The sequence below is a fragment of the Diospyros lotus genome, chromosome 4, assembly GCF_014633365.1.
Source record: "Diospyros lotus cultivar Yz01 chromosome 4, ASM1463336v1, whole genome shotgun sequence".
In the NCBI taxonomy this organism is placed as follows: Eukaryota; Viridiplantae; Streptophyta; class Magnoliopsida; order Ericales; family Ebenaceae; genus Diospyros; species Diospyros lotus.
This window is the reverse complement of record NC_068341.1, coordinates 30,232,809-30,246,002: the sequence shown is the minus strand read 5'-3', so window position 1 is coordinate 30,246,002 and position 13,194 is coordinate 30,232,809. Positions and strand designations below refer to the sequence as shown.

The 13,194-nt window shown below is 37.1% G+C and overlaps 1 protein-coding gene across 1 annotated transcript in view; it reads right to left on the bottom strand.

Moving 5' to 3' along the window:
- The window catches only part of LOC127799508 (DNA polymerase delta catalytic subunit), a 118,130-nt gene that overhangs the window by 63,435 nt on the left and 41,501 nt on the right, over window positions 1-13,194 (bottom strand). The window contains exons 12-17 of the mRNA XM_052333593.1: window positions 10,136-10,222; window positions 6,301-6,420; window positions 6,115-6,213; window positions 1,462-1,569; window positions 1,232-1,327; window positions 1,079-1,144 (exon numbers count right to left, since the gene is read on the bottom strand). Coding sequence (XP_052189553.1) covers window positions 1,079-1,144; window positions 1,232-1,327; window positions 1,462-1,569; window positions 6,115-6,213; window positions 6,301-6,420; window positions 10,136-10,222 — 576 coding nt within the window. The remainder of the gene's footprint in view (window positions 1-1,078; window positions 1,145-1,231; window positions 1,328-1,461; window positions 1,570-6,114; window positions 6,214-6,300; window positions 6,421-10,135; window positions 10,223-13,194) is intronic.

Here is a 13,194-nt window from a genome sequence, read left to right as displayed (position 1 = left end):
GCAAAGTAAATAAACGTTCCACAAGTGGATTGTGTTTATTTCTTGGAAATAATTTGATAGTTTGGAGCTCTCGAAAGCAGTCAGTTGTAGGAAGGTCAATTGGAGAAGCTGAATACAAGACTATTGCCTAAGGTGTAACTGAACTTATGTGGCTTAAATCTTTGTTTTCAGAACTGAGTTATTCGTGTATTCATCCTCCTATTGTGTGGAGTGACAATCTAGCCGCTAAAAGCATTATTGAAAATCTAGTATTTCATTCCCGCACTAAACATATTGAGATTGATATTCATTTTGTGTGAGAAAAGGTGGAGAATGGAGAAGTTGATATAGGTTATGTTCCTACAGCCTATCAGATAGCAAATGTTTTTACTAAGGGATTGTCAAGAAGTAGATTTCAGCTTCTATGTGACAAACTCAGTCTTAAAGTTGTCACCTATTCAAAAGGCTGCCTTTGAAGGAGTCTCAGATAAGCAAACATCCAAAAAGAAAGTTTGATTTGAGGGGGAATGTAGAAGTATTATTAACTTCATTTCAGTTTTCTGTATTTTCTTATCTGCAATTGCTGTGTTTATTTATCAAATAGTTGTATGTATTGTGGCGGTGTAGTTAGGAGGTGTTGAGTATAAATATAAACTCAGTATAGCGTTGTATATTGATCACATTTTTCAGTTCTATTCAGAAATTCACGAGTTTCGTCTCTCTCAATTGTGCCCTAATCTACTATTTTGTCTGCTCTACCATATTGTTTCAATATGAGTCATTCTGTGTAATCATCAATAAAGGAAACAAACCAACGAAAGCCATTGATATTTAGAATTTTAGCAGGACCCCATACATCGATATGAATCGAGGAAAAAGGCAGAGAAATTAATTTATTCCTGGCAGGAAATGTGACCCTATGATGTTTAGCATACTCACATGAGCTTATATTTATTTGAGTTCAGTTAAGAGTCACTGTGACTGAACAATTGAACACATAACAATTAGCATCCCTTACTAGTTAATCAATTAACTCCAGTACATGGCAGAACAACAAAAAATAAATTAGAATTTAATGTCCTAGAACAATTAATAAAACCTTTAAATCAGCTTTAGCTCTTTTACGAGCCCCTAGCAGTTCTTCAAGAATTTCTGGAAGTATCCCCTGAAAAATGACAATAATTTTTGCTGTTTATAAATATCACAAAGCACATAAATAGATAACAGTTAACGACAATAGAAAAGATCCCACCTTCTGTAAATTTGATTTGACGAATATTTCACCAGATGGAGTTTTATTAACACATTCTGGTGGAAGACTGAGTTTGTGAACATCTTCAGGGGTTACCTTCATGCAATAAAGTACAATTAACAATTATCTACTAGCTCATTTGATAAAAACTATCACCTTTAACAGTTAAAACTAAATTTAACTTGAGATTCAAGACAAACTGGCACAGAACATAAGCAAAAGCATTTTACCAGAGTGCAGTAACATAAATTGTATGCCATCATAATTGATGGATACAGAGAGGCAAAGTCCAATGTTGCAATTGGCTTCTCGTAGAATCCTGCTCTAGCCTCCAAAACCTGCAATGTGCAAAATTCAGAGAGAGAGAGAATTCACTTCTAATTATGGCTCCCCAACTGATGAGTAGTTATTTGGAGATCACTTAGGTTACTAAGGGTTCTGCCAAATGTAAACATTAAAACTTTAACTACTAATGGTTTTTTTATCCATGGATTAAAAATGCTAGCCATCTACCAATCCATCATTCTATCATCTAGCTATTAAAATGTATATATCAAACTGGCACAGGCTACAAAATTGAAATTCGAAAAGAATGATAAATCAATTTCTACAACAGTATTTTAGGTTCTGCATATGCCAATTTAGTAGCACATTTGCAGTTACAGCATGCCCTAATGTCAAGGTGCAGTTACATGCAATAATTGTGAAGAGTTAGAGGTGCTACAGCTTGACCAAGATGATGCTTGAGGACAGAATAAGAATCGAACAAGAACATAAAAGGAATGTGGGTGAAAAAACTTTGAAAAAGAAGTGGCATAAGCTGTCAACCCATACTGTGGCATACATGTACTGTACCCAGAAAAGGACCAGAACGCCTTTCCAACACAATTAATTTCTAAGGATGGCAGTAAAATTGTTCAACATCGACCAACACCACAGTTGTCAAGCGAAAGGTGAAGCATGAGCCTCAAAACACATGAGGCGCACATTTATGCAAAATGCTTATAAAATACTTATGCACTATTCTCAGTATGTACCTATGTGGAGGTAAGAGGCAAATTCATAAAATCATAAATGACAAATAACAACTCTATAATAACAACTAATATTATTGCAGAAAATAAATTAGTTTCTTCTAACTGCAAAAGATATTATAGCCAAGAAAAAATTATAACAGTTTCACATTGGCAAAAAAAAACAACAATTATAAGAAAACAATTAGTTTCTTCTAATTTATTTTGTTTGCAATTAAAAGAAAAAAATTACAGCAGAACATACAGGAAAAACAGTTATGAAACAATTAGTTTCTTTTAAATTGCAAAAGAAATTAGAAGAGAAAAAATTTAGTAAAGCACACAATGAAAACATTTTTTTTCTTAGCAATTAGTTCTAAATTGCAACAGAAATTAGAAGAAAGAAAAAAGAATTAGAGTAGAACACACAGTAAAAAACCAATTAGAGCAAAGAATTAGTTTCTTCTAAATTGCAAAAGGAATTAGAAGAAAGAAAAATGAAATCCAACACAAACATGAGTAGTTCTCTAGTGAGAGTAAACATCACTGCTAAAGGATCCCAGTTAATGGGATATCTAGCAAACATCCGACTTACTCGCTAGATTTGCCACTCACCGATATACAAAAATATGCAATCAAATCAACAAGAAATAACATCTAAGATGACAAATGGACAACAAATAGGGTTTTAATAAATTTATACATACAAGGAATGCACCCCATGCGCCTTGCATGAGGCGTGCACCGCTCGCCTTTGACAACTATGACCGACGCTACTTGAAGCAATAGTAGAGTAGACCTCTATTCGACCAGATTACACCAAACATAATTAATGGATTAAGACCTCAAATTTCTAAATTCATGCACCAATTGAAAATTTACACTTTCATGTCACCTCATAGAATTGTTGGCACAAGTTAACCAATTTTTAATAAAACAAAATAGACACAACTTGCATTACCTTGATTGCATTCAAACGACAAACCAAGTCTTTATCCCACTATGCTAGGTCAGTTACATGAATTTTTGTTTTCCATTCATTTCTATCCATTGCCTTATCTTCTATAAGGCCCACATATTTAATATCAACCCTAGGTGTCTCCCACCAAGTTTTTTTGGTCTTCCTCTACCTATTTTACTAACTTTTTCCATTCCATCATCTCTCCTCATAGAAGCCTCTATTGGTCTTTTTCTCACATAATCAAACCATCTTAATAGTGTCTCCTCTATCTAATTTTTAGTAGAAGCCACTCAGACCACATTACAAATAACTTCATTTCTAAGTTGATCGTTTCTTATATGCCCCACATCCATCTTAACACCCTCGTCTTCATCACACTCATTTTTAGGCTTTTAGCACATGTAGCTACTTTACTACATAACATTTTGTACTATATAATGTAGTTGGTCTTATAAAATTTTCCTTTCAGCTTTAATGGAATCTTATTATCATATACGTCTTATAAAATTTTCCTTTCAGCTTTAATGGAATCTTATTATCATGTAAAACACCAGATGCACTTTCCATTTTAACCCTCCTACCTTAATTTGTGGATAACATCCCCATTAATCTCTCTATCTTTTTGGATGATTGATCCAAGATATCCAAATTGGTCTTTTTTTTGGAATCATTTGATCTTTCAATTTTAGCATAACATCATCCATACTAATATTTTGACTGAACTTACATTCTGTATACTCAGTTTTCACTCTACTTAATTTAAAACCTTAAATTCTAAAATGTTCCTCCATATCTAGCGTTCATGCCTTCTTTTGTCTCATGCACCATGTCATCGACAACTACAAATAACATACACCATAGCACCTTTGCTTGCATATGGTTAGAGAGTTCATCCATTATTAGGGAAATTAGGCAATGAATAAAACAAATCCTTGATGCAATCCATTGTAATTAGAAAAGCTTCGTGTCTCCTCCACATGTTCTAGCACAAGTCTCTGTTATATAATATGTCTTTAATAAGTTGTATATAAGCAATTTGGACTCTTTTTTCTCAAAAACTCTTAATAAGACTTCTCTAGGAACTTTGTGTACACAATTTCTACATCTGAAAACACCATATATATAAATCCTTTCATTTATTTCTATACCTTCCAGTTAGGCACCTCAATGAATATATCGCTTCCACTGTTAACCTACCAAGCATGAAACTAAATTGGTTTTTAGATACCTTGGTTTCTCTTCCCACTCTTTGTTTAATCACTCTCTCCCAAAGTCTCATAGTGTAGCTTATTAACTTTATTCGTTTAAAATTTCCAAAATTTTGAACATCTTGATCTCAAATAGGAACTAAAGTAGTCTTCCTACACTTGTTTGGAATCCATAAAATAAGTGAAATAATTCACACCTACAAATCATCCCAAATAAGTTAACTATCAAAAATAATAACAATAATCTGGATAGACTAGACGATCAAGTGATTTTTATGGCATCGTTCAAATATTTAATAAGTTATATTTCTATATAATTATATGAAATTTTGCATAAGTTTTATCTTCCACAATTGTGAGTTATCTTATGCGTTGAATGAACCAACAAAGTTGGTATCGTGCTTTCTTGCCCATTGCATAATAAATCTATGGTCAAAGTTCCAACTTAACCTTTGTACTTCAGCTAGGGAGCTAAATTGTCCCTCTTACTTTCAAAAGGACCAAATAAGCCCTTGTACTTGTAGACTTTAAGCCACATTAACCCTTACAATGCATGTCATCTAAACGCCATCAAATGGGAGTGCATTTTTCATTAATCGAGTTATGTTTATCCAAATCAAACCTAATCCCCAAAATCAAACTCAAATCAAAGTTTCAATTGCATCACATATTTTGTTGCTAGGGTTCTTGTGTTCAATTCGGAAAAGGAAGGGCCACTTCAATTGTGAATGATGTTGCAAATGCGATCGTGAGATGCAATTGCAATTTAAGGTTCAATTTAGGCTTGAGGTTGGGTTCCATTTGGGTTGTTATGGTCATTATTTTTATAGCTCAACTACCTTTGGCCTTGAGCATGGAAGTAGTATGAGGGCTTATTTGGCCCTTTTGAAAGTAAGAGCCAATCTTGCCACTACTTTGAAAGTACAATAAGAGCCAATTTTGCCACTACTTTGATAGTACAATAAGAGCCAATTTTGCCACTACTTTGAAAGAACAAGGCCGGCCTTGACCCTTTTGGAAGTAGGAGGGCTAATTTGGCCCCTAAGCCAAAGAACAAGAGCTAATTTGGCCCTCACCCTGAATCTATCCGTCTACTAATCTATTTACATGAGGATAAATTCCATTAGAAGCACAAACATACGAAGCATGAAAATTTTAAGAGATAAGGATATGACATGGCAAGTGGACAAAACAATACTTTTTTAAAGATATTTTTGTGGACATAATTTCTTTAATCCTTAAATAAAAAAGAATCAGTATTTATTATTATCAAAAGAGGAACTTAATTTTTTTATTTCGTATTTTCAAACATAAGTGAACCAAAGGAGAAGAAGCACTAGCTTTCAAGTTTCTTCAACTAAAAATTTTATAGAAGAATTAATAGGTAGAAATATGCCTTCTCTTGATTTTAGTGCAATGCCCCAATTCATTTTCTACAAAATTGCAATCTGTTTTTGTTTTTGTCTAAATATTAGGATGAGTGTCACCATGTCTACAAACTTTACCAGTTCTAACAGGTTTAAAAATAGTTATAGGACAAGTCAAGATGAATATCCCACATCATATAGCACAAGGTAGTGCCACATACAAGTTGCCGTGTTTCTTAGCTCATATTGTTAATCCAATTCACTATAAGTTTGGTTCCCCAAAGAAGAGATTACTTCGACAATTCAATTGAGGAACAGCAAAGAATAAACTTACAGTGGCACCTTCATAAGTTCCTTGTTCAGATCCAGCCTGTTTCACATTTGGAATAACAAGATTCTTTTGTCTTGCCTTTCTAAGAAGTTGAGAAAGCACCTAAAGGTAATAGTTGTCAACATTATTTTTCAGAATAAAAATCAATTCCACAACTTCCATCAAGTTAAAATTTGAAAATAACATAACCTTAATACTCTGTCCTCTGGAAAGAAGAAAAGAGATAGGGACACCTGTGACACGAGCCATCTCCACATAATTATAAATGAACATCAATTTGTCCAAAAGCCGTTGTGGGAGATAGGCATCCTGCAAAAGAATTACCAGCTTTAGTGCCTGTTTGCCATGTGGTCACAAAGAAGAAAAGTGCTTTTTCTGCTGTACAGCAGAAGCAGGAATTTGGAGCTTCTGCTGTACAGCAAAAGCAGATGCAAAAAGTAAAATTATTATTTGACACAATTAACCTCAATAAATATTTAAAATTACAACAATTATCCTCTCATTTAACCTTTGATTCTTCAATCCCTTTTCTTTCTCAAATCCTATTTCTCATCCCCAACAAAGAGCAAGAGCAGCATTGCTGCTGCCGCAACCATCGATCTCCTCAGTCACAGAAACTTTTGTTTCTTAAATCTCATCGTTGACCTGCCATTCTATGCAGCTTATGTGTGACAAGCAAACAGTTCTTCATATTGCCTCTAATCCTGCTTTCATGAAATGACCAAGCTTATTGAAAGACTATCATAGACCAAGGGTATAATTGTAATTAGAGGTGAGTAGTGGCATTGATGTAATAAAACAGTGTAAGGATAATTCAAATTCCTTAAGGCACACGCACGGGCAGATTCTCTAACTGCCATGCCAATTCTTGTAACTCCTCTATAAATACCAGATAAGTCGAGGATGAGGAATTATGTGAGGATTAATCTACAAATTCCTTTCCCTCTCATTTCTCAATTCTCTCTTCGCTAGCTCTATTCTCTAATTTCTCCCTATTTCTCCTCCTCAATCCTTTCCCGACTCTGCCCGTTCCTCCCAATTTATGGAAGAATCCATATTGTCAAACCAGTACCTAACACTTGGTATCAGAGGCAGCAACCTGGTAGAGGTGATGGCCGACGGTACGCGTGCGAAGCAGATGGAGTTGACAGATTTACCAAATTCAGTCATTTCCTTGGTTTGTCACACCCATTCATAGCCCAAGAAGTTGCAAGAACGTTTTTGGATAACGTGGTGAGGTTACACGACGTGCCACAGTCTATTGTGTCCGACAGGGACAAGATCTTCACTAGCTTATTTTGGAAGAAGTTAATGAAATGCCTGGGCACTAAGCTACATATGTCAACGGCTTACCATCCTCAAACGGATGAACAAATTGAACGAGTGAACCAATGTCTTGAGTCCTATCTAAGGTGCCTCTGTTTCCTTAAGCAAAGAGAGTGGCACAAGTGGTTGGTCGTGGCCCAATGGTGGTACAATTCATGCCATCACATATGACTCCTTTTGAGGCATTATATGGCTATAAGCCAGCATTGTTACCAGCAGTGGAAGAACCAACAACAGTTGCCGCAGTGGAGGCCTACATGCAACAACGACAAGAAATCCTGCAGCTACTGAAAGCAGAATTATCCAAGGCTCAAAACAGAATGAAACAAATGGCCAACAGAAAGAGAAGCGAGAGGGAATTCTCAGAAGGAGAGGAGGTGTACTTGAAACTCAGCCATCAACACCTTAAGACTATCTCTCGCCAACTAGTCTCCAAGTTAAGCCCCAAATTTTATGACCCATTTCCAGTACTAACTAAGGTAGGGCCAGTAGCCTACAAACTACAACTACCGGAGGGAGCCCGAATGCATCCGGTATTCCATGTCTCTCTCCTCAAGAAGAGTGTGGGGTCACAGGCCGCCAATCCTTCCTTTCCATCTAGTCTCCAGGAAGAAGCAAAGCCAACAATTCCTATGGTTATATTGGACAGGCATGTCATCTACAAGCAAGGGGCCCCTATCATCCAAGTGTTGGTCAAATGGTCTTCCCTACACTCAGATAACAACACATGGGAGTACTTCCCAGATTTACTGAAGCAGTTTCCCACCACAGCCAACCTACTGCACATTTCTTGAAGACAAGAAATGTTTGAAGGGGGGGAGAAGATGTCACGTACCTAGCGGCTACATGAGGAATATTGTAATAAATAGTAGCTTTTCCGTTTTTGTTGATTAGAAGGGGAGTTTAGCTCGCTGATAACATGTGTAGCAAGCTAACTAACGCCTACAAGTCGGGAGGCAAGTGGCTGGTTCTAGAAAGGATTTTAGGCAACCATTTTGGCGCCTATTTCCAGCTGGGCAGTATAACTACCCTGCCTCAGCCCAATTGTACTCACTTTTGATAATTGAATCAATGTTATTTCCCTCTCAATTCTCTCTCATTCTCTCTCAAATTCTCTCTAACTTTCCCCCCAAATTCTCGACTCATTCTCTCTCTTAGTTTCTGTGAGATTCTCTCTAAAACAGAGAGAATTCCCTACTGTCAGCTTCAGGATCTGACACACGAAAGATAGATCTGGTTGACAAACCCTAGCTTTCAACAGATCAACAGCAACAATCCAATACCAGTCCAAACCTCCAGAACCAGATCAAACCCTAGCTGAGATCACAACAGGTCAGTCTTCAGATCACAGAAGAACCTCACGATCTAGGGAATCAACCAGATCACAGATCACAGGAAGCAACCAGATCGCAATGTGGAGACTAGGTCACCAGATCCAGATCACAGCAGATCACAACTTAACCTAGAAAAGATTTGATGTTTGACTTACATCAAATCTGCTCCAATTCTCCAGATTCACCTCTCAATTGGCTCTGACACCATGTGAAATGATATACAGAACTGAGAGAAAAGAGGAGAGGGAAAAGAGAGATTGGAAGGAAAAACTAATTCAATTATACTGAACTAGGGTTGCAGATAATTATACTAAACTACTGTAACTGCTATGAACAAGTTATCTAAGCTAGGTACAAGGTACAACCAATACATGCAGCACCTAAAACAATCAAACTATTATGAATTCTCAACAGCATATAACAACATTAAAAGTTTCTTCAGATAATTTGGCCAAGCACTAAACTGATTATTTTAGAAGTGATTACTGTAAAAGTACTTTTTATGAAAGTGATTTTTCCAACAACAGAAATTTCACAGTAATGCCAAATGAACCCTTAGTTTGTTATAAGATGTGCAATTGATGTAATAAAGCTCTTTCATTCCACACGAGGATCAAACATTTAAATAAACACCTAAACAAACCATACAAGATTTGAGTATAAAACACTACAACTATTACCTTAGATGCATACTTTTAAGAAACAGTTTTTACTTTATTTTTATTTTTTATTTTTTTCTGTAGGAACTACAAAAGTTATGGGCATCAAGTTAGTTGCAGATTAGACATTTAACATTATCCAGCAACATAAAAAGTTCAAAGATCCATTTCAATGGGTACAGTACAACTCTGGTGTCCAAAAACTAACTATTCACTTCACCCTGTGGCGATGTTGAAGGTTAGTTGGAGAATGTGATGATGATAAATTATATAGATGAGTGATTTAGCCTTGGCCAAAAGAAAGTTATATTCATCCTGCTGTTAGAAACAACTCCATTTGAGAGAAGATAATCCCATACCTGAGTAAAACATTCTAAATGCAAGGATATGAGCCCTTAAAACACCAGAAACATGGGCTTTTATCAACAATTTAATCATATATACCATCTTAACTTTGTCAAATGCAACCTAATGAATACTTTCTACTTTCTTTACTTCTTTCATTTCTTTTCTCCATTAAACTTTCAGCAAGATTAAGGGGCCTTGAGCCCATGGCATCAAGTTACATAAAGCAACTTAGCCACTCGGCCTGTAAGGCCAGACTTAGAAGTTTCTAATTACCAGAGCGAACCAAGCCCATCCTCACTCTTCCATTAAAAGAAAACATGTATTAAATTATTTAAAAATATGAAATAATATGAGCACCTTCAGACAGTATACAGCCAATCGCCTCCTTGTTTCTGGGTTCCCATTCTGAAGGTCAGATATGATAGAATGATGAACATCCTCTTTCTGTTCACAAAAAGTTCCAACTGTTAGCAGCTATTTGTGTGTTCCATAGAAGAAACCATTAGATGAGCAAAAAAAAATAAGTGAACTTTTTTTTCTTTTGGGGAAGGAGGAATGTTTTACTCACTTCCCTGGTTAGGGTAGATGAGAAAATGAAGGAAGAGAGAACGGAATGGAAAAAAAAAAAAAAAGAAAGAAAGAAAGAAAGAGAAGAAAAATTTATATACATTAAACTTTGTATTACAACCCGTCATTCACCCCCACAGCTTCACTGACAAGAATAATAGCAGCAAAAGTAGCAGCAAATATCTAAGAAGATAGCTTCACTCACCACAAATAAAAAGATAACACTTAGTCGAGAAAATACACTGGGCAAACCCACCATTGAGTAAGACAAGAAGTTCTACCACATAATATTGTAGCAGCCAAACTCAATCTGATTAAATCCACTTCCAACACATCCTAGTCCTTTGTTTTTCTTTACTTATTTTACTTTAACTTGTAAATTAGCCAAAGTAAAGATATTGCTCCGCCATATTGTTTTGCTTCGCTCTAATTGGCACCGTCAATGCAACCCCTCCTGTATAACATAGCTTCCAATCATTTCAGACATTATACATTTGTTCTCCTCTGACCTATATGTGAACATTATTATCTCAGATTTTCTAATCATGGAACTGTTAATCTTATAATTTGCTGCTGCTGTTACAGTGAAAGAATATTGCATTCTTCTATTATTCTATATAACATAAACAATGGGTATATATAAGGTCTTTGACTAGCCTAAAAAGGTAATAAACAATAGAGAGATTACAAAGAATATATAAAAGATCTATAAAATATTCTCACAATTTTCCCAATAGATTCTAACATCCCCTGTCAAAACTCAAGAAGCTAAGAGGATAGCTAACTTGAGTTTAGATACCAACTCATGAAAGTGCCCAGGTAGATGAAGTAACACTGCACACCAATGTAGATATCATGATGGACAATACATCTGGCTAGAGGAAACAGTAACAATAGCGCCTAGAAGTTGCACAATCAAAGGTTGCATGCTGACTGGAGGAGGAGACGAAGGTGGTGTTGGCTAGTGAAGGAAAGGAGGAGCGTAAACTTTGATTCGTGTGTCGTGCTATCAGGATCTGAAAGGGTGTGACCTGTCTTGGGCGACTAGGAGAATGACTGGTTGAGAGGATGCAACCGATGAGAATGATGGACGGTGAGATTCACAGCCAGTGAGAGGTGAGGCTAAATGTGCAACTGGTAAGAGGCACGACTGGTGAAAGGCATGAAGGGTGAGAGGCATGACTGGTGATAGCCCAACCAATAAGAGGCTGGGAGAAAACAATCACAATGAGAAGGAACGACTCTTATTAAATTCCCCAAGAAGACTGACAAACCTACGGAAAAGAAAAGGGACACCTTCTGCCAATAACACAGTACTCGTGGCCACTCAACCAACAAATGCCAAGACTTGAAAAATCAGATATAGGCATTGGTCCAGGACGGAGAACTGGTGGAATTCATGGACACAGGAGCATGGGCGGAAGAACCTACAAACAGCCATGGAGGCCAAGGGCATAATTCAAGGTGGGAAGAGTAATAACAGAGAAGAGACTCTTCCAAGAAACATGTAACACAGCCTGAAGACCAAGAGCCCTCGAAAGAATTCAGAATGCGTATGAACGCTTCAAGGAAGTATCGTGGGCAAGATTATAAATCTTAGAATTTTATGCATGACATGCCCTCCTTGTGAATTTGTTTTTCTGGACAATGAATGCACTAAAAAGGGGTCAAAGCTCCAGTAAACAATCAAAGCCTAGTACCAAAGTGTGGGATATGCGAGAACGATCTAGAGCTCAATATTCAGTACCTAAAACTGAAGCGCAAGAGCGTGAGAATGGTTCAACAACCAAAATTCTAAGTGAGAATCATTTAAAAATCAAAAACGCGAGTACATCGCCAACAAAGAACTAGGGAGCGGGCATAATGCTCGCCCATCATCCACTCAGGACCAAGGAGCGGCGTGTCCCCCCTTTTCTAAGGAAAAGTGAAGCATAAGCAATAAAAGTTTTAAATAATTTATTGAAAAATTTTATATATTCTACGAGATTCTAACTTGTCACACAGGAAAATGAACACAACCCTAGAACCAAAAGCATATGAGGCATGAGAACGGCATGAATTCCTACCTCATGACATGAGTCCCCTCCTCATGAAAGAGCCTATTGTCATGCGAGTAACCCGACAATGAGGAAGTATAACACCTGTTGTCCTGCAAGTAGCCCAACAACGAGGAAGTGTAAAGGCCTGTTGTCTCGCGAATAGCCTGACAACGAGGAAAGATAAGTCCCTTGTCCCACGAATAGCCCAACAACGAGGAAGTATAACACCCATTGTCCTACGAGTAGCTCGACAATGAGGAAAAATAAATCCTGATGTCCCGCGTATAGCCTGGCAACAAGTATAATACCTATTGTCCCGTGAATAGCCTAACAGCGAGGAAAGATAAGCTCGTTGTCTCGCGAGGAGCCCAACAATGAGAAAATATAAGACTCGTTGTCCCACAAGTAGCCCAACAACAAGGAAGCACTCAAAGATAAACTTAAGCATCGAAGGGTTTGCACAAGGACATCCACCTACGCCCCTAATCGGTTGTTCATCTCAGTAGGTCACTTGGTTATTGACAAGGCACCCATTCATCGGTAGGTCACTCGGTTATTGACAAGGCACTCGTTCATCGACAAGTCACCCGGTCATCAGCCGACCACTCATTCATCAGCAAGTCACCCAGTCATCAGAGATCATTCGTTCATTAGCAAGCCACTCATTCACCAAGGCATCTAGCCATCCACAAGACTCTTCAGATCATTTGCATTTAGACCTACAGGCCACCTAATCATTGTTACCTAGTCTCCTAATCATTGTTACCCAGTCTCCTGATCATCGTTACTCATTCTCCTGATCATCATTGC